The sequence below is a fragment of the Coenobita brevimanus genome, chromosome 87, assembly GCF_032717465.1.
Source record: "Coenobita brevimanus isolate Jiangsu-jjx chromosome 87, ASM3271746v2, whole genome shotgun sequence".
Taxonomy (NCBI): domain Eukaryota; kingdom Metazoa; phylum Arthropoda; class Malacostraca; order Decapoda; family Coenobitidae; genus Coenobita; species Coenobita brevimanus.
This window is the reverse complement of record NC_137040.1, coordinates 197,829-220,328: the sequence shown is the minus strand read 5'-3', so window position 1 is coordinate 220,328 and position 22,500 is coordinate 197,829. Positions and strand designations below refer to the sequence as shown.

The 22,500-nt window shown below is 43.1% G+C and overlaps 1 protein-coding gene across 1 annotated transcript in view; it reads left to right on the top strand.

Annotated features, from left to right (window-relative positions):
- LOC145410959 (uncharacterized) overlaps nt 1–22,500 on the top strand; it is a 164,388-nt gene that overhangs the window by 92,431 nt on the left and 49,457 nt on the right. The window contains exons 8-10 of the mRNA XM_080281014.1: nt 10,401–10,491; nt 12,686–12,833; nt 13,414–13,775. Coding sequence (XP_080137140.1) covers nt 10,401–10,491; nt 12,686–12,833; nt 13,414–13,775 — 601 coding nt within the window. The remainder of the gene's footprint in view (nt 1–10,400; nt 10,492–12,685; nt 12,834–13,413; nt 13,776–22,500) is intronic.

Below are 22,500 nucleotides of genomic sequence, written 5' to 3'. Positions count from 1 at the left end.
TCCATTACATACACAGACACACACGTACACAGACTCATACATCAGCATACAAGATCTGGTGGAGTTTGTATAAGTGGATATTTGCGAAACATTTTGGAACAATACTAGACATCGATGTTTTGTTGTGAAACGCATTACGAAACGTGATGTTGAACTTATAACTCACCCCTGTACACCTTACTGCACACACACACACACACACACACAGTAGGCAGTAATGTGTACACGTGAATATTCCTTAAGTATTCTGAAACAGGAACATTTAGGCATACCGACGTTTTGCTGTGAGTTGTGAAACCTCGTGATATGAACATGAACGAAAAAATTATCTGAAACTTGTGAAACTGAGCAACAGACATGAAACAGAAAATACTCATACCGACGTTTGTAAAATGAATCGAAATATTGTGAAATGTCGTGATATGAAAGGGAATTGAACGCTGACCTAAATTCTGTGGAACTCAGAGAAGGGTGATGACGAAACACGAAACTTAAAAAAAAATATATATATATATATAGTGAGGAAATCGAAACTGTAAAAAAAAAAAAAAACCGCGGTGAACCGAACTGAGAAACTCCATAAGCAGAATAAAATCGTCTGGTGGTGAGGACAGAGGAGTTGAGATTTGCGTCGTCGTTCGATGGTGGATACGAATGGCAAGAAATCGTATTTTGAAGAGGCACGAAAGTTAGAGATAATAAAGTGAGAGACAGATCCTGGATTTAAAAGAAGCTGAGAAAGAGAAGTAATTTGTACTGAATCTGAGGAATATACAAGGAACTGTGCAAGAAATAAATCTAGGCAGGAGGAAAACTGAAAGATTGTGTTGTAAAAAAATGATGAAAGCTGAATGAGGAAATAATGTTGAAAAGTGTGTTATTAAGAAGTGGAAATTGAGAGAGAGAAAAGTTCTGAAGGATCAGAACGCGCTGAAGAGTTGAAAATAAGAGTGTGTAAAAAACAGTTTGTAATAGAGGTGTGTAGAAGAGGAATGAAAAAGAGCGAGAGAAAATAGAGGAAGCAGAGTAACGTGAGAGGTAGAAGAGAGTGATAAAGAGAGGTTTGTAGAGAGAGAGACGATGAGAAAGTGAGAAAGTTCCATAGAAAAAATTAAAAAAGTGATTTGTAGAAAAGAGTATGATAAAGAGAGGTTTCTAGACAGAGGTAAAGAGGATATAGAGGTGCGTGGGTGTGTGGTGCAGGTGTGTGAGGCAGACACGCACCTGAGCACACCTGTGGTTATAATTATCCACACTTCCTCACCTAACCTCCAACCCTCTCACGAATACACTCTCATACGTACTAAGATTTTGACTCAGTGATACACTCACACTTGGACCTACACTCACTACACACGCACTCACTCTCTTCACACACACACACACTTTTAGTCACATTCACTCATTTACTCGATCAAACTCACACTGACAACGAACTCGCATACTTACATTCTCACACACTTAGATTCGTACGTAGATTAACACTAACGCACTCTCTCACCTCAGACTCACTCACAGCTCACTCTCTTCACACACACGCACACTCGCCTACACATACTCGCCCTTACTCTTCTTTCACACTCACGCTCACTCACATTTTTACCGAGCCGTCGCAGACCTTATTACTCACTCACTTTCTCATGCACACATATACAGTCATTCATATTCACTAACACACACACACACACACACACACACACACACACACACACACACACACACACACACACACACACGCAGAATAATAAGCAAAGGAAGATCACCATGGCAGCGATAGTACAGGTTAGTACCGGTGAGAGAGAGAGAGAGAGAGAGAGAGAGAGAGAGAGAGAGAGAGAGAATAAAACTAGCTAAATGATAAGGATGAGCACAGTTACACAGATTACACTTACCTAGCGCTTCACATCTTCCTTGCGCTCGTAAGTAGGTAATGTAAGCTTAGGTATTTGGCTTCCTTTTCTGGAATAAAATTGAGTGACGACAGCAGTAGAGAAAGATAATAGATAAAGAAAGAGAGGAAAGGAAATAAAGGAAGGAAAATGCCTGAAAGAAATCGTCTGTGGTTAGTCATATGAACGAAATAATCGGATCTTGGATTTGGCTCTCTGTTGTATTGTTTTGTTTTGTTTTTTTCTCTGAAGGGACGGTTTGTGGGCTCCTGGCCTTTGGTTCCTTCTTCCTTGCATTTGAAAAAAAAAATATATATATATTGTGTCAGGGTAACTAGAATGAAATGCCTGAATTGACAATGGTAACTAAAGGGTTGACTGAGAGAGTTGTTGGAGGTAGGGATGAGGAAGGGAGGGAGGGAAGAGCGAGGGAGGAAAAGGGTGAAGTGATGAATGGTAGGTCCTTGGCAGGGAGAGAATAGGGTGAAAAGTTCGGACGAGAAGGAAGGCAGGGAGGAAAGAGAAAAGGGGCAAAGGAAGGAAGGAAGGGAATAGGTAGAGCAACAAAGAAAGGAAGGAGGAGAGGAGAGGAGGAGGAGGAAAGGGAAATAATGGGAAGATGAGGAAAGGAAGGAGCCGAGAAGGAGGGAGGGAGGGAAGAGGAAAGGAGGGAAGTAAAATGAAAAGAGGAGGGAGGGGAAAAAAAAGGGAGGAAAGATGGGAGGATGAAATGGGAAAGGAGGGTCGAGACGAGAGGGAGGGAGGGAGAGAAGAAAGGAGGAGGGAAGGGAATAGAAGGAGAAGGGAGGACAGACGAAGGGAAGGAGAAAAGAGGGAAGAGCCGAGAGGAAGGGAGGGAGGGAAGAGGGAGGAGCCGAGAGGAAGGGAGGGAGGGAATTGTGACCCTGGAAAGCATGACTTGTTATGGGAAGTTGGGAAGGGAGGGGAGGGAGGGGAATGGAAGGGATCGAGGTGAGGGGAGGAGAGAGGGAGGAGTTAGGGAAGAGGAAGGGAGGGGAGAGGAGAGGAGAGGAGGGGTAGATGAAAAGAGAGGACAGGAGAAGAGGGGTTAATGGAAGGGAGAGGAGGAGTTATAGAATGAAGGTAAGGGGTGGGGAGGGGACAGGAATGGGAAGAATATTGAGGGAGGAGAGAGGAGGGGTTGTGGAGGGGAGGATGGAGAGAAGGAGAAAGATGGGAGGGAGAGGGAGAGAGAGGGGTGTAACTGCCAAAACATCCGTGACAATACATGATGCTTACTAGAGCGAATACCTTGAGAGAGAGAGAGAGAGAGAGAGAGAGAGAGAGAGAGAGAGAGAGAAACAGGATATAAAAGAGCTATTACAGAAATGACATTGAGAAGATGCACGTCATACGTAATGTACACGTGATTTGAGCCAGTGTTTGTGTTTGTTTAAGTGTGTGTGTGTGTGTATGTATGTATGTGTATGAATGTACGTATGTATGTATGTGTTCTGAAAATAACCACAAAGGATCACATTCATAAATCACCTGAATCTCGCTGATTTAATTATATTTAGCCTATGTATATATGTATGTGTATGTATGTATGTACGTTACCTTATTTAGATATGCCATTGTTTCCTTTTGCGATCCGCCAGGAAGAAACAAAACTGATATTGTTCAGAGTTATGATGCAACACTGTATTCATGTCACTGATTTTTCATGGGAACTGTAAAGCATTGATCTGCGTCGTAACAGTGATGATGAGTGTAGCGCGTGCTTAAGTTAGTGTTCTTATTCTTTGAGAAAGGTTTGATTTCGTTCTTCACGAGTCAAATCGTCTGCTGTTAGGAAGAATGGAAGAGAGTTGCGTTACTTAAGGTATTGCCTAAAGGTGATTTGACAGGTAGGGTACAGTAGAATGATTTTTTTTTTTTTTTTAATGACTCCAGTAGGCCTTCTTACGTGGTAGTAGGAAGAGTAGAGGTGTAAGAGAGAGGGGGTGTAAGTAGGGGGGAGGGCAGTGAAATGGCAGGGGACAGGGCGACATGGAGGAAGTTTATTTGTGGGCACCCCATACGGGATAACGACGTCTGGCAATAGATAGATAGAAAGATAAATAGATAGGAAGAGTATAGTAACGGCATCATACTGTAGAGTTGTACGTAGTCACATCCCAGCACTGAACGTTCTCGGTATACGAATGTTTGACATTTATGCAGAAGGATGCTTATCTCTTGTTTACGTCTGCATGGCCTTCCTTAGATGAATAATATTGTTTGGTTTGTTGGAACAGTGAAATGAAAGAATATGGTGGTCAAGGGCTTGTATAAGAAGTAATGAGAGAGAGAGAGAGAGAGAGAGAGAGAGAGAGAGAGAGAGAAGGGGGAGGGAGGAAATTGTAGAATGGGCAGGATGTGTTACATAGTTACCATTCTCTCTCTCTCTCTCTCTCTCTCAGGCGGGCATAAAGTTATCATGATAGATACAGAGAATTTTTCCCTGACTTAGTGACATTGTGAGAAATTGATGATGATGATGATGATGATGATGATGATGATGATATTCGTGATGATGATTTAAAAAAAAAGGCCTAAGCTTAGGATGGCTCTAAAAGATAATAGAAAACGAGACATTTGTATGGGTCACTTTTACTCCTTTCGTATGTTTGCATTTTGTTAATTAATGCCACATAACACCAGATAAATTCATTCATCTTAACTGTAATCTGTTTACTTTTGGAGGTCCCGTAGCACCACATCCTTAGGTACTGCGGTACATATCCTGCACATTCCACATCAATGTTGAATGTTAATTAATCGAGACTGCTGATTTTTAAATGACCTAGAACACAGAAGAGCAGGGTGTAATATGGAAAATGAATCACCAGTGTAAAGCTGCCACGAAACCTATGCCACTCAGATTGCGGCACCAGGGCTGAGGGGATTGTACACCTCTTCAGTAGGGTATATTTATTCTGAGTGACAACAGACGATTTTTCTTAGCAAGGCGCTATAGATTGTGTGTGTGTGTGTGTGTGTGTGTGTGTGTGTGTGATGTAGCGGGGGTGGTAGTATACATGGCCGGATGTCACCAATTAGTACATTTTTTTCCGATATGTTATTATCTTCATTATCCATCAGTCCAACCTAACCGTTCCCTCATTTTTGCGTGCGGTGTGAACCCAGTGCACTGCAGGCTTATGTTACCCATCTCCAGTCGACCATCCTCATCTCGGGGATAGGGAAGTAACTGAGGGACGTTCGTATAACCAGGCAGTGGAGCCGCCTGGTTATATCGGTGCCACCTCATGAAGGTTTCCCTCTCTTGCACCTTTTTGCGAGCTGAATACGAGGATGATGCAAAACTTTTACGATGGCACAGTAGAATGTTAAGGTGTAATATGCTAAAATAAATCGATATAGAGCAGATGCTTCGGTATCTTGTATTTTAGGCTTTCACTAGATATTTAGTTCTGTGCCTGTATCGTACTGCAGGAGAAACGAGACATTTCCTGGTCAAAACCTGTTAGCAACGTGTCATCTCCTGTGCTGAGTTGGTAGTGGCCAGTGATGAAGAATGTAGATTATAATGGATCATCATCATCATCATCATCATCATCATCATCATCATCTCCCACTGATAAAGGAGATAGGTATGATTCAGCAATAAGAAAAACACCAATTTAGGACTGTTATCAGACTTCCTTCATCATTCAACCCCTTCAGTCCGATAATGCAGTTCGTATTTCCGTCTTTATATTTCCAGGCGATTTATTTAGCTTAGGAGAGGGTGGTACGAAAATAGCACTGTACTAGACTCCTGGTGGTAGCTTAGGTGTGGTGGGTATAGCTCAGCCTGCTGGTGTGGGCGTGGGTGTAGTGTAGGAAATGAGTAGACGATGCAGGATAGACATTGCTAACGTTGACTGAGGCGTCGTAGCAACACGTCAGGAATCAAGCGTCATAGTGGCAGGAAGGTGGTATATGTGGACGACCCTGGATATTAAGTGATGTGATGCCAAATGTATGCAGAAATATTATGTGCACAATATCGTGGACGAAAATTACACACACACACACACACACACACACACACACACACACACACACAGAACTCGTCGCAACGTAATATTTTTTTCCTTGTTGACTCATACAGCGCGAATCTTGAGGTTACCTTGTCGAAGTTGCGGTAAATAAAGGTGGGGGAATGTATGTAACAACCTGTGTGTGTATGTGTGTGTGTGTGTGTGTGTGTGTGTGTGTGTGTGTGTGTGTGTGTGTGTGTGACATTCTTTGTGGTTAACACTGAATTGGTATACAGATGTATCATATGTATCGTATATCATTAATTATTTTTAGTATTTTAATTGTGATTAAGTTTTACTACTGCTGCTGCTGCTACTACTACTACTACTACTACTACTACTACTACTACTACTATCACCAACATACTCATGCTGTGCAACACTATGTAGAGCACCTGACCTATTTATTGTATGTTAACACCTGCATCACGTGTGTTACCATTTGTTATAACCTTACTGTGGTGTGAGGAGGGAGGGGGATATAAGTTGAAAAAATAAGGTCAAATAAAGGTAGTAGGGCATGAGAACCCAGTATCAGGTATCAGGATTAGAGTCACGCCACACCTGATACACCCTCGTTGGAGAGTTCGTCACCAAAACATACACTTCGGCTTTCACAACATGACATGATTGTTTTTGGATTTTTCGGTGCCTAATATAAGTTCTGTTAATTTTTTTTTTTTAGCATGATGAACTTTTAGAATGAATTCGATTATTATTATTGTTCATCTTAACTAAGCTTAAAATTGCCATCTCTCCATCTCTGTCTATCCCAGCCCCTCTCTCTGTCTGTCTTGAATTCAGAACTTTGTCAATTGAGGACTACAATACGGTGTAAGTCACGAAGAATGCGATGAAAAGAATGATGGGGTCATATTATTGTCTTGTTATGTCATTGAGCTATGGGAAATAAGCCACAGAAGGACGGAAATCGCCAAGTTAGAATGAACTATAGAGGGGTTAGGTCCTTCGTAAGTTGAATAAAATCGTCTGGTAGCAGCGAGCATAATATAAAATACGTCCTAAGGCAGAAGGGATTAAAATAATTTGAAATTTATACTTGATGAAGAGACTACGAAATTATGATCATCATTTAGGCAAGCACTTTAATTTCTCGGCCCACCACATCAGCCAAACGCATCTACAGTTACTATAAATTGTTTTTCCGATTGTAATATATGTTTTGAATTTGTAATTAAAACTTAGGAGGTGTATATTGAGTGAGAAGAGATACGAAAGTTTGTTAGCGGGCCGAATAGTTCGTATGAATCGAAATGGCAGCCGTCAACATTGCACCGAACGTGTACTGGTTGGCTTGTGGGGTATCACTTTCCTACTCACTCACTCATTCTCTCACTTTCTCTCACTCAGTTCTCTCCGGTCTTTCCCTCTGTTCGGTCACTTCCCTTGCACACCTTGTCAGGCTTTTTTTCCTTTTCATATTCTTCCGTGACCTTTAAAGCAATTTAGAAAAGTGTTTGGTATCGATTGAATTGGTGAGTGTGACTAGAAATGATAGTTGTGGTGGTGAGAATGGTGGTGATGATGGAGCGAGTTGGTGAAAAATAACTACGATTGTTGTGGGGATGATGATGATAGCCAGAGGCAATTGTTATAGTTGTGATGAATGATAGTGATGACCAGACATGATTGTAATAGTGATGAATAACCCTCAGGCCTCGAGATGTTAGAGTGGAGTAGTTAAGTTGTACCTCGAGACTCAAGTTGATAGTTATAACAAAGGTGGGAGAACTTGTTAATAGTTATAATATGGTTGTCTTCTGATTTGTAGTGTTAGATATTACTGGTGAGAGGTATAATTTGGTAGTGTCGAAAGCTTAAGTTACCATAGTTGGGACTGTGTGGTGCTTTGAGTGTCCTGTGTGTGTGTGTGTGTGTGTGTGTGTGTGTGTGTGCTTATTTTTGTGAGTGTGTAGCTTGAGTACGTTTGTGTGTAATCCATTTTGCTTTTTTTCTGCTTCTTTGTGTGTGTGTGTGTGTGTGTGTGTGTGTGTGAGAGAGAGAGAGAGAGAGAGAGAGCAATGAGGCTATGGTCAGTAAGGGGGGGAGGGAGAGGGCTGTCCTATCTACGTCTACAGGAGTGCGAGGCAGGGGTGTGCGAGGGAGAATGCCAGTGTGAGGAGGAAAAGAAACGCAAAGGGGTAAAGTGTGAAATATTAGTGGATGTTGATTCCGACTTCACTTCTCCTGCTACCTCGAATTCCATCGCCACCTCCACTTCTGTTTCCTCTCCCCTCTCCGCTTGTGTTTTTTCTCCCCTCACCCCCTCCACTTCTCCTGTTTTCTCTTTCTCCCCTTCCACGTCACCGATTTTCTCTTCTCCACCTCCCTCCTCATCTGTTTTCTCTCCCTTCCCCTCCACCTCTGTCTTCTCATCACCCTCCTCCTCCTCCTCTCCAGTTTTCTCATCTCTCTCTTTCTCCACCTCTCCAGTTTCCTTATCTGTCACCTCCTCCACCTCCACCACCTTTTCAGATTCCCATTTTTCTCCCGTATGCTCCTCTTTTCCCCCTCCCAACTCCGCACCCATGAGGAACTCAATGTCTCCCTCATCCCCAACCTTTCCCCCTCTCTCCCCTACTCTCTCCTCTTTCCCTCCTCCCCTCTTCCCCCTTTCTCCTCCAATCTCCCTTCTCTCCTCTCCCTTCTCCGCCAATATTGAGAACTGTTCGCGTGTTGGGGACGGTACCAGAAGTGTTGTGGTGAAGGAGGTACCGTCTCGTCCTCCCTCGCGGTCCCCGTTATTTACATCTCGTCATCGACACAGGAATCCCGTCTCGTATTTGGCTCACGTAAGTTTCCAGCCCTGACCTTGCGAGATTTCATAGCATCTCTTCCTCAGCAATTTATTTTGCCTGTTTCCCCATGATATCCCCTTGAATGTCATACAGAAAGCTGGTCTTGGAAGTTAAATATCAAGGTCTAAGATCAAGAAGAGAAAACTGCCTACTTTCTGCTTAGCAGATTCAATATAGTGACGTAATTTAAGCTTTATTCTTGTTACTTGCAGGTGATTATGTTCAAGTTAGGCAGGAAAACTGTACTCTGTTCATTTTAATTAGGTGGAAAGTTGCCTGTATCCCTAAGGACAAAGAAGGAAGGCAAACAGCAACAGACCTATTGGCCCGTCACATGTGGTCTTCCAACATAACTTGTGATTTTCGTATCCTGACATTAAAACACCAGTCGCTTCTCTGTATCATCAGATTCTTAGATATTTTTACTTAACTGTGATCTGAAGTGGAAGACTCAAAACTAAGGTCGTATAAAATTATCTTCAATGTTATGATATTAGCCAAATTTGCGGCCCTGTTTATGAGGGAGGCCGTGGAGTCCAGCCTGATTTGCCCATCCCTAAAGCTACCAGTGTGTGTGTGTGTGTGTGTGTGTGTGTGTGTGTGTGTGTGTGTGTGTGTGTGTGTGTGTGTGTGTGTTTTGTAGGCTTAGGTATACAGCTATAGTTTATCTGGTTTTACAGTCATCCATTTATTGTTTTAGTGTATATTACCCTCACTTTAAGTCTAGACCACTTAGCCTAGCCCCGGACCCCTACGATCCTTATGGGGGATGTATAGAGTTGTATGATCGGTTCTACGTACTTATGTATTGTTAGTCTTAAATCTATCTATCTATCTATAGCCCGACGCCCTAATCCCGCAAAGGGTGGCCGCAGACAAAACGCCTCCAAGTCGCTCTGTTTAATAATGGCATCATTTTCGCCATAATTGGCCTAGTGATGTGCATCTTGTGAGTCTGTCTCCCGCCTCTCATTGGGATTTTTGTCTTTTTTTTTTTTCAGGATTAACAATATTACCACCAAGACCACCGAACTTTCTCATAGTTGCCACAGAATACACCATTTTCTGTATCTATATTTTCCCTCCATTTTCTCTTTCCTTGTGCAAGAGTGACTGCTGTATCTTCAGTCCCAAGAGTAAGGCCAGGCAGCTGCGTATCTCTCCCATGGTTGACTCTCCCAGCACATCTTGAAATACCCAACAGTTTTCCCATTTATTCCCCAAGCTTATTGTTTTCTGCCTTGTGTGTCAATTTTATTACCTGTCTTGATGTTGGGAGGGACTTTCTCACCCTCTGTCTAAATTTCCTTCAATATTACACCCCTGGCACACGGATAACTTTTGTTTTTTAACATACGCGTGGATAGGTATTTGTGTGGTTTGTGTTTGTGCGACTGCAGTAGGTATTCACTGCTGTTATGTATTTGTGCAGGATCGCCCCTCTGTGTGTCTGTGTGTCAGTCTCTCTCTCTCTCTCTCTCTCTCTTTAAAGACAACACGATAACTTTTGCCCCTACATATGAGTTGGCGCATCTGCAGAATGCTACGTAAACTGAATAAAAATAAATAAATAGATATATAAATAAAATGGGAGTAAATGTGTCGCTGACTTGTTATTTATGTTTAATTTTCCTTTTCAGATCCTGCGGGACCTTCGCCAGGGCCTCCTTCGATCTGAACGGCCTATGAGAGAGACGGCAGTATTTTACACCAGGACCTCGCCTTATCAGGGTATGAGGAGTTTTTATTGTTATTATTACTATTATTATTGGTAGTAGTGGTAGTATTAGTAGTGGCATCGTGTGGTTTATTATTTAAGTGGGAAGTTGGGTTAGGATGAGGGTCTATGATGATGATGATGATGGAGCTTCGGTATGCACGTCGCCACAGGGTAAAAACAAGTCTAATTCCTGGGTTCGTCCTTCTTCTTGTGCCTGCTTACAAACATGGAAGGTTGATTAGGTCTCTTGTGTGGCCTTCAGACTAACCACAAGAAACAGCTACAGGATATTAGTGTCTGTACACACACACACACACACACACACACACACACACACACACACACACACACACACACACACACACACACACACACACATCATCATCATCATCATCATCATCACGTCTTCTCCCTGTCTCTCATTGTCGCCACGGCATCCTGTCTTCCTCACCTCTTACTCATTTACTCACTGACTCACACCTCAAAATTCACCTTATCAGTCAACCATCCTTATTCATACTTTTTTGTTTGTTTTTACTCCCTTTTTTTAAAGTTTATTATCACTCATCATTTTTTAATCCTTGTCATCATCATCATTGTCATCATCTTTATCAGCGTCATCATTGTTTTGATTACCACCACCACCACCACAACCACCACCACCACCACCACCTTGTTTCCCATCGATAAACAGGATGGGCGCGAATGAATTTTTTTTCTCACCCATTAATTTTTTTCTCTCTCTCTCTCTCTCTCTCTCTCTCACATGAATAACGCATGACTAACGGAGCGACAGGGAGGGTGAGACAGCGCGATGCATAATTCCCTGACTATGAATGAGCTTTAGGTTATTCAGTACTCAGTCGGGCGGACGAGAGGGAGAGAGAGGGAGTGTGTGTGTGTGTGTGTGTGTGTGTGTGTGTCAGTCACATACATCACACGACACATCCACCCTTGTCAGAGGGACGCACGTCACTCACTCTCCTACGCTGCCGAATAATGGAGAGAGAGAGAGAGGGGGGGGGGAATGTACGTGTATTACATAAATAAATACACCTTACAGACCTTACTTGGTGGTCTGGCCTTAATATAAAAACATATATGGTATAACTACAGAGTACAGATGGATGAAAAACCCAAGGTAGGAGGAGTACCGTTGGATATTGTAATAGACAGAGGGTGAAAGTATAGGCGGTACAAAAGTTGGCTGCATTGTACCATGAGTTTCCATTGTATCGTACACAGCCAAAGTAATATGTAATTGTCTTGCGACGTACGGTGAAGCTGTGTAATTCATAGAGGATGCTGAGTCACTTGTCGATAATGACGTCCATGAAATTCAAGCAAGCCCGCTGACGTTTGTTGTTGATGGTTGTTGCTCTCTGATGACGCTTCAGTGTTGCAGGACGGCCTCTGTCTCGGGTTGTCCGGAGTGTGTTACATATATACATAAAGGAAACACGTACCCCATTCCTTCTTTATTTTGTTGTATGCATACTGTTGCATATACAGATAAAGAAAATGCATACCTCATCCTTATCTTTCATATTCCCTTTTTATGCTTCCTGTTGACGCCCTTGTCATTGTTTTTCTAACCCCAGGGTCATACAGACGTGAACCCTGTGGACCACAGAAGCTGGTCACTTTATATGGACACTCCCAGAGATTTTTGTTGAGATTGTGCTGAAGACGTGTGTGTGTGTGTGTGTGTGTGTGTGTGTGTGTGTGTGTGTGTGTGTGTGTTGTGGTAGTGTGTTGCATGAAATGAGTGTGTGGTTTGATGTGAGGGACTGCATTATAGTGAGGACATAGTGCATTGTCACTGAGATGTGTTTTGTGTTTATACTGAAGGAGGGGAGGATGGCGACCACATTGTAGTCAGGCGTGTTATACTCGTGTCTCTCTCAGATGGTAAGTTTCTGAGAGGTGGGTGTTTGTTGGCGTCATGATAGCATATTACACCTAGTCCAACCAAACCCATTCCACCCCAGCCCCGCCCAAGCAAACCCAGCTGATGTAACCTAACCCAGCCCAAGCCAACTCACCTTACGTATATTTAATTTGCTACCCCCCCTGTTCCCACAGACGATACCTCTAGGTCAGACGACGATGTTAGCGATGGTTGATGTTGGTAGCGTTGTTTGGTGCACTCAGTTTTAATGGTGCTTTACTTTACTTAGCCCCTTCCTCTCCTTCTACCTACAGATGACACGTATATGTACGACGACGATGTCAGCGGTGGTGGTGTTGGTAGTGTGGCGGGCGCTGGTCTGCCTCACCCCCACCACTGGTATGATGAGCCGCCCTATGAGTCCGACCCTGAAGACTTCCTCATAGGCAAGGATGCATATAGGTGAGGCTTGGAAGTTAATCACTGGAGTTGTTTAGAGTTTGGTTTTGTTTATAGATGTAGAACCTAACAACCTAACACATCTCACACTTTCTCATCTTTTACAGACTTTTCTGCCACACCTCACACTGTCACACTGTACACTTGAACACCTCCCACTGCTACACTTCATAATACCACACCTATCACTTACTCCACATCCACATGTCATACTGTCCCACCACACAGTGCCAAAGCACACACTATCACACCTCACACTACCACACTTCATACTGTTACACTTCACTACAGTGCCAAGCCACACACCACTACACCTTTCATTGCCACACCTTCCATCTTCTGCCGCACCTAGACATTTCTAGCACCCTATACTTAATGTGTGTGTGTGTGTGTGTGTGTGTGTGTGTGTGTGTGTGTGTGTGTGTGTGTGTTTGCATGCATACATACTTACATACATGCATACATTCATGGTGTGAGACAATACGGTGATGCTGTAATGCATGATAATAACTCAAGTTATATAGCATCATATAACCATAATGGCCATCGTACTAAAATCATATCCCCCTGGCCCTTTCCCCAGGGAACCCTCGGGCGCACTACGGGTGGTGATGACTGAAGAAGACGTCATTTCCCTCCGAACCGCTGGCGACATCTCCCTCCCCCGCGACGTGTCTAAGGCCCACCACCCTTGGCCTTCTTCTGTAGGGGCGCCCTTTCCCCCCAGAGGCCAACCATATACTCACTGGGTGGAGTCCGAGTATCACAGCGGTACATATACCCCGCCCGTCTACGATAACGTAAGACTTGTGGGCGGCAATGGGGAATACCGAGAAGTGAGTGGCAGGGTGGGAGGGGGAGGGTCCAGACGCCCACTTCCGCATCCCCATGGGCGTGAGGGCGTGGGGGAGTGTGAGATTGAGGGCGTGGGTGCCAGGCTCTCAGGTCTAAGTCTTGGCCATCCCCACCACACACCTGCAGGACATCATCATCATCATCACGCCGCCCACACCGCAGCACTACACGACTACCTGGTTAGTAGTAATAATAATAATAATAATAATAATAATAATAATCTAGTGATTTAAGTTTGTACGTAAGAGGTATAAACTGCCAGAAAGAACAGCGATGAACAGAAGTTTGCCTAATATTTTCAACCTCTTCTGTTTTTTCCTCTGGTGGCCAATATTCCTGAACTGAGAGGACCATGAAATATTTCTCTGCTCGTAGATACAAAAGTTCAATTAATATTTCACCTCTTTTACCTTTTACTTTCCACACCTGCCTAATATTGCTAGGCTGAGAGAGGCTTGGTGTGCGTCTCTGCCCATACTTATTCTCTCTGATATGATACACAAGGGAGGAAAGTGGCGGACATCCCCTAAAGTTTGAAGTAGGCGCAGTGGATTAGGAGGCGAACTTTTGTACTAATTTGCATATTGGCTCTTTTCGTTTTTCATTCACTACCTGTTATTCAACCAAGCTCTGCCTTATTGTCATTCATTATTATCTTATCTGTTCACACTTCCCGTTTTGTGAGATTGCTACATCCGGTGAGGGAGAGAGAGAGAGAGAGAGAGAGAGAGAAAGAGAAGAGGCACTACAAACCGACACTTGACCTCTTTGCCCTGTTTGTCGTGAGAGTGGTGGATAAGTACGTAGGTATGTCGGTAAGTAGGTTGGTTAGTAGGTAGGTATGTACGTAAGTAGGTTGAAATTTAGATACTGGCAAAAGTAGGGGAGTATGTTCGACAGGTAGGTAAGTAGGTGGGTAGGTAGGTAGGTTTGTATTCAAGTTGTGAGGGTGTCCCAGTTCCATCAGATGAAGGCAAATCGACTGATGGTAGGAAGAATGATAATAATAATGATGATGATAATTAATAATAATAATAATAATAATAATAATAAAGTCGTGATGGAAGGATTAACTGTATGAGAAGTTGAGAGTGGGGAGGGACCCAGGTGGAAGGGTGGAGAGGCTGGGTATATGTGTGATGTGGACTGAGTGGTAGAGAGAGAGAGAGAGAGAGAGAGAGAGAGAGAGAGAGAGAGCAAAAAAAAACTAACTGTGGTTAGGAGTGGTGTGAGAGTGGCGAGAATGTGGGTGAGTGAGTCAGATTTTCTGTAGAAGATGCGTGTTCATCTGGCCGTCTGTCTGTCGCCAGCATTACGGTGTCAGGATGGAGACAGACAGACAGACAAACAGATAGATAGGTAGATAAATTAGATCGAAAGAGATAGATGTAGACAAATATAATGATAGACGCGTAGATGGTTCCATAAATTGACATAATAAGGAATCAGACTCATATTCATCTCGTGTTTTACAAACAGACAAACAGCGGAAGCAAGAAGATCTAACCGATAGATAGATTGATAGATAAATAGATAGGCAGGTAGATAGATAGATGAAAGACACGTTGAATTCCGTGAAACATCAAGTGAAATAGGCTTTAAGGAAATATGTTAAAACTGTGATGTTTATTGGTGATGATGATGCATATTGGTGTGTGTCTGGTGTTAGTGTTTACTGTGATGTTTATTGCTATAGTGATGTTAATGGTGTTTTTCTCCCCTCAGGTAAGTGAAGGAGGGAGAGGGAGAGCATGTTTGGGAGAGGTGAGTTCATGAACTGTTTTATAATCAGTAATGACAGAGATGATGATGACGATGATAGTTTTGTAAATGATAAGGTGATGAAATAGTGATGAGGAGAGTAATTGTGCTAATAATGATAACGAAGATAACAGCAGAAATAATTTTATAATGACATTGATAACGACAGTTTTGATTATGTAGTTAATAAGTATACAGTAATAACAGTACTGCGAATAATGTTGCCAGAGTGATAGCGTTAATGATATTTAATAAGGTATATGATTTTTATCCACTCAGGTGCAAAATAAAAGTATCCTTATCACTGTTAAATGTTGTTTTGGTCTTTTTTTCATTGTAGTGATCGTACTTAGTATTTTTGTAATATTCCCGTAAATTTTGATCATAAATGTGTTTGATATAATTGATTTGAAAACTGAGTGCACAAAGGTAAGCCCTGGATTTGTACCTTAATTTTTACCTTAATTTCTACGGTACTTGCTGGTGGTAGAACGTGTCTTATCAGTCCATATCGCTGCCGACTGCACTCGTTAATGTGGGATGCAGGCTAATTACATAAGTTACATATGCTCCATAATTACCTTCAGTTACTATGGTCTGGCTTATACCTTCGTGCACTCAGTTTTAACAGCAGGGTCGTAAGTGTTATTTTCTCATGTTTATGCTGACCATGTGCCGACTTTCTCTTCATGTCTCCACTTTTATTTTTTTTTCCCTCCCCTTCCCTCCCCTCCAGTCTGTAATGTGATATGCCCAAGGGAGAGGGAGGGCGGGAGGGAGGGAAGGAAGGGAATGAGGATAAGAAGAATGGAGGGGAAGAGGGTGAAGAAGGAGGAAGAGGAGAGAGAGGGGAAAAAAGAACGGAGGGAGGGAAAATTGAATTTGAACAGAATAACGGTGTAGACATGAGAGGAGGAAGGGGAAGAGGAGCGAGGGAAAAAAAAGAGAGAAAAGAGGGAAGAGAGGGAGGGAAGAAAGAAAGAAGGAAAGGGAGGGGAGGCAGAAAGAGGTGAGGAGAAAGAAGTAGAGAGGAAAGAGGAGAGAAAAAGGACTGGAGGGAAAATAGGAAGCGAGAAGGGATGGAGTAACATAGGAAACTTAGCAAGAGGGAAAAAAGGAATGGAGGGAAGGGAATGGGAACATTAAAGAAAGTGGGGGAGAAGAGGAGATGGAGAGACGTAAGAAGCAGAGAAGGGAGGAAGGGGAAGAGAAAATGGAGTGGAAGAAAAGAAGGGAAAGAGGAGAACGAGAGTAATGACAGAGGGAGAGAGGTAGGACATCAGGGTGGGGTAAATAAAGAAGGGAGAAAAACTAGGGAGGAAGGAGAGAGAGACAGAAAGAAAAATGAGAGAGAGAGAGAGAGAGAGAGAGAGAGAGAGAGAATCCCTATGGACGTCCCTCAAGAGATCTGACACGCTAATGCGATTTGGCGAGAGAGCGAGAGAGAGAGAGAGAAAGAGAGAGAGCGGCTGCAGTGAAGAGGATAATGAAGTTAAGAGAATAAGAGGATAATGAGGAGAAGAGAATGGCCGGGGAAAAGGTAAAACCACCATCAAAGAGAAGATTATTTTAGAGAAAAAAAATCGTCTTGCGGGAACAAGTTTAAAAGTGATCAAAATCGGACTGGATGGGGCTGAGAGAATTTTTACAAGAGATTTATTAGCTACTGATCTATCCACTCACTCGATGTAGTGTAACGCAGGTGACTTTACAGAGTGAAATGCCGAAGTTTACCGTAGAATTATATTTAATTTTTGGCAATAATAAAAGTTTTACATCCAGTCAATAACTCTATCTTCACGTATCGTAAAAAACTGTGGTCTGACGTAAAAATGTATGTAGTTTGTCGTCAAAAGATTGTTTTATCGCTTAAGATGTCCAATTTGTCGTGGAAATTAATCGTATGAGATGTCCAGTTGATCGTGGAAATTTATGCAGTATCGAAAAAATGTTCAGTCTTACAAATTGCAAAGTAGATTAAGTTCCCTCGTAGAAACTGATGAGCAAATAGGCATTAGGATGTTCTCCAGGTCGGGTCGAGAAGCGCCTGAGGGCTGAGGAGACCAGAACCAGTCAGTCTTTCCGCAGCCGTGAGACGGAGAGGTTGTGCGCCGGTGTGTGTCCCGTGTTTGCTCGTGCTTACCTGTTTGTAGGAAATTTACTAGCTTCTTCGTTGCGATTTTGTGACTTAATTATTTGTGATTTATTTGTGTACCAATCTGTTTATTCGGTCTGTTTGACGGATTTCTCATGTGTTTTATCATTTGTGTGTGTGTGTTTTGCGTTGCATATAGATAGATACAATACTGTCTCTATCTGTCTGTTTACTGTTTATATGTATCTGTTTATCTATCTGTTTGTCTGCTGATATGTATCTGTGCCTGTCTCTGTCTATCTGTCTGTACCTGTGTTTATAGTAACTCGAAGTGTGTGATGATGTGAGAGCTGAGTTGTTTTTAACAACTGTTGTGTGTGTGTGTGTGTGTGTGTGTGTGTGTGTGTGTGTGTGTGTGTGTGTGTGTGTGCGCGCGCGCGATCTTTTTAAAATGAACTTTTTGCCTGATTTCGTTAGGATGGTTTATTACTGTGCTGTGTACGAATCTGTCTGTCTGTCTCTCTCTCTCTCTCTCTCTCTCTCTCTCTCTCTCTCTCTCCCCTAAGAACAGTTAGACGAGGGAAGAAGCACATTTTTTAGTAGTTTCTTCGGAGTCATTATATATATATATATACTGAAGATAGAAATTACTATTGTATATACGTACCTACCGACCTGCCTACCTTCCTGTCTACCTACCAACCTACCTACCTACCTTCCTGTCTACCTGCCTAATTACCCACCTACCTTCCAGTCTACAGTACCTACCCACGTTCCTTCCTGTCTTCCTACCAACCTAACTACCTACCTTCCTGCGTACCTACCTACCTACCTACCTACCTACGTACCTAATTCGTAGTGGCACCGAGTTTAGGAAGGATAAATGTAGTAAACACTAATCTTCCTCCAGCACCTCATTTTTGTACTTCATTTTTGCCCCCAGACAATTTCACTCATCTGAAGACACATTCAGTATCTTCACTTTTCGCATAAATTTGTTGTATCTCCGTCTTGAACATTGAGCTGCGTTAGAATATGATGCTAGTCACGAAGACGTGCTATGGGAAGGATGGTGTCTGGTAGTATTGTCTTAATCTGCCTTTGAGCTACAAGAAATAAGCTGCCGAAAGCGAAAAATCCCCTCCAGTAGTTCATTCATTTTAGCTTAATGGCCGCAAGACGATATTACGAGTCTTCATTATTTCCATAGCACTTCTTCGTGACTAGCACCATATTCTGGTGTTAGTTTCTTGACAGTTTTAGGCCAAGTTAGAGTAAAAAGGAGTATAATGAAGAACACGATATACTGGCTAGGGAAGGGCGATATACCGGTGGCTAGAAAGCGTGCTGGGACGTCTGAAACTCACCAAACTTTACGGAACATCACAGACATACGTGAAGTCACCCGGATCAAACAACGGGAATTATTGCGTTTTATTTCCTTTACGTTATTTATCGCTCAGTTCGTCACAGGGTGAGATGTTGACCATAGCACAGAGTTTTATTTTTTCAATTTATTCTTTATCGGTCATTTCGATGTTGGAGACGGACGCCTTCAGGTGGTGGCACTGATATGAAGGAGCAGATTGTCCACCGGGTTCACGTTCACATGTGCCTGGGGTTAGCACAACTGAACGTTCATTTCAAGCTCCATTAGTGAAGAAAAGAAATATCTTTTAGGTTTAAGTGTGAGTATTAGTTAAAGGGTTAATTGATTAGTGTCTGGCCCAGTTTTCTACACTCTCTCTCTCTCTCTCTCTCTGTCACACACACACACACACACACACACACACACACACACACACACACACACACACACACACACACACACACCTATCACACTACTCACACACACATGCGATATAACCAATATTTGCACTTTCCCAGGCTGCTGAGTCCTGTTTTTCAGTTCTTATCAATAATAGCTTACCTACCATTGAACTCCAATGTGTGTGTGTGTGTGTGTGTGTAAAAGAGAGAGAGAGAGAGAGAGAGAGAGAGAGAGAGAGAGAGAGAGAGAGAGTTAATAGCAAGGCTTATTCTTTAATTAGAAAGTCTATGAATGAGATGGGAAAGGAACGAAATGAGAGAGAGAGAGAGAGAGAGAGAGAGAGAGAGAGAGAGTTACGCATGTGTTTCATGATACAGTGTGGTTCCCAGGTGCCTGAGATTCCAGTGAAAGGTTTCGGCTATTGTTTGTATTGAGCCGAATCTTTTGTTTATCAGCACTGCAATGGAATGTTGAAGGAATGAGAGTGTACAGAGGCCAGTATTCTCGATGGTTAAGGAAGCTCCCTACCACATTTTCCTAAGCGATTTATTCTGGTTATTCGTACATCTTACTGTTCTATTCCGTGTTATATAAATCCATCAAACATCGCCCTACGCTGCATAAAAAACGTAACAGAGGATATCAGTCACGCATACCGGTAATAAAAAATAAATCGCCAAGGAAGATGTGTTAGGGAGCAGCCCAGATTGAAGAGATACTACCCAGATTTTTAAGTTTTGTTTCTTTTGGAGATAGAAACTGACTGAACATTTCTTTGAGTTAGTATGAAAATGTGTATTTCAATTTAAACATTGAGAGAGAGAGAGAGAGAGAGAGAGAGAGAGAGAGAGAGAGAGAGAATACCTGTAATTTATCATGATGTTGGAGGCCAAGATGAAGAGAAAGGTGGGCTGGGAGGAAGGGGTACGACCCCTCCCCTCCCCCCCCTCTCTCTCTCTCTCTCTCTCTCTCTCTCCAGTATCACCAGTACCACCGATATCATTACCCTGACCATCATCATCATCATCATCATCATCATCTTTTTCAACAAGGAGAGAGAAGTATGGAAGTGGGACAGCTATCATTATCGCTTCTCCCGTCTAATCAGTGGTGAGGTAGGGTCCGGAAACAAGGATGAAGAAAGTAGAGGAACTATCAGCAACACGCCCAGTGAACATGGCCACACAATCATTAACATACGATCAGATCCACGGAATCCTGACTCCGCCACTTTTAACCACTCATATATACTCTTTTCACATTAACCTGGCGTAAAATTGCCATCTTTCTATATAGAGTGCTGAGTTGAAACACTTGATTTACACTAGAATGCGATGCTGTTCACGACAGTGTGCCCTGGGAAGGATGTATAGCCATAGCATTGCCTTTTCCGGCCAGAGATTTACGTGAAACAAACTGGAAGAGGTCGACAATCTGGACCAAGTGAAAGTGAAAAGAGCATACTGTACTAATGCCTTTTATTTGTCTACTGATAGTCTATTGGGTTAATTAAGAGGGAGATTTATTCTATCTATAAGGTCATCAGTATTTGTAGCTCCGTAGCGGTTTAGAATTAGACCCACGATCAAGTAACACTTCCTCCTCAAAATTTGTCCAAAAATCATGTTCCGAGGTTTTCCGAAATTCTTGGAACCCCCTGTATATTATGCTTGTACCTGTCAGTTATAGCTTTCTGTATCTGTCTGTCTCTTTGTCTGTCTGTCTGTATGCCTTTATTTATTTATCTCTCTCTCTGTCTGGGTGCCTATCTATCTGTCTTTCACACCAGAGCGCCTTTTCTTACTCAGACCCTCACGCGATCCCATTCTTTTCTCACGCACTCACTCTCGCAACCACTCACTCACTCACTCACTCACGCAATACCGTCACGCACACACATATACACTCATGTCAACACATGAACGCACCTGAACCAAGACGCACTCTACTCTCTCTCTCTCTCTCTCTCTCTCTCTCTCTCACACACACACACACACACACACACACACACACACACACACACACACACACACACACACACACACACACACACACACACACGGGGATACATCCACACATCCACACCCTTAAGTACACTTAAAACCACACACAAACATTCTCACTTATCATACAACTGCACTCCTATATTTGCGCATTTCTCTCTCTCTCTCTCTCTCTCTCTCTCACTTCCTGACTCTGGCTTCCTCATTACCACTTAATCACATCCTCTTACACACACACACACACACACACACACACACACACACACACACACACACACACACACACACACACACACACACACACACGGCCGACTGACCAAGTGAGAGACCCAATTTTTTGTGTGTGGTCGCGGTTACTGTGTATCAGACGGGAAGTAACGGGAGGGAGGAGGGAGGTAAAGAGGGAGGGAGGAAGGAGGTAAAGAGGGAGGGAGGGAGGTAGGAAGAAGGTAAAGAGGGAGGGAGGGAGGAGGGTTGGAAGGAAGTTAGGAAGAAGGAGGGAAAGGGAAGGAAAGGGGGTAGGAAGGAGAACATCAAGACTCGCTGGTCCTGTCGAGGCCGTTTGGTGTAGGGAAGGTTATAACCAGCAAAACTATTCTATCAGATAAGGATAGATAGGCAGGAAGGTAAAGAGGGATTGAGGAAGGAAATGAAGAGGTGAGAAGGAGATAAAGAGGAATGGCGGAGGAGGGGAAAGGTGGAAGTAGGGAGGTGGAAGGGAGATAAGGGAGGAAGGGTGAAACTGAGGGGGGGAAAGAAGAGGCAGAAGGAGAGACGAGAAGGGAGGCAAGCAGGGAGGACAGTAGGAAGAAGGAGGAAGAAAGGTATGGAGGTAAGCAAGGTAGGATGAAGGAAGGAGAGAGATGGAGGGAAGGGAGGGAGTGGTTCAGGGAGGTAAGTGAAAGAATTTGATAGGAATGACGGATATCATTATGAAATTTATAGGACCGGAGAGAGAGAGAGAGAGAGTCAGAAGGTAACGATGGGTAGAGCAAAAAAAAGTGTTGGAAGGAAAAGAGGGAGAAAGTGTGGGAAGGGGAGGGGAGGTAGGGGAACGGAGGGCTGGAAAGGAGAGAGGGAGGGGTGGTGAGAGAAAGGTTGGAAGAAAAGGATGGAAAGGAGACGGGGATGGAGGGAATGAAAAAGGTAGGAAGGGTGGGAGGGAGAAGATTGAAAGGAACGGAA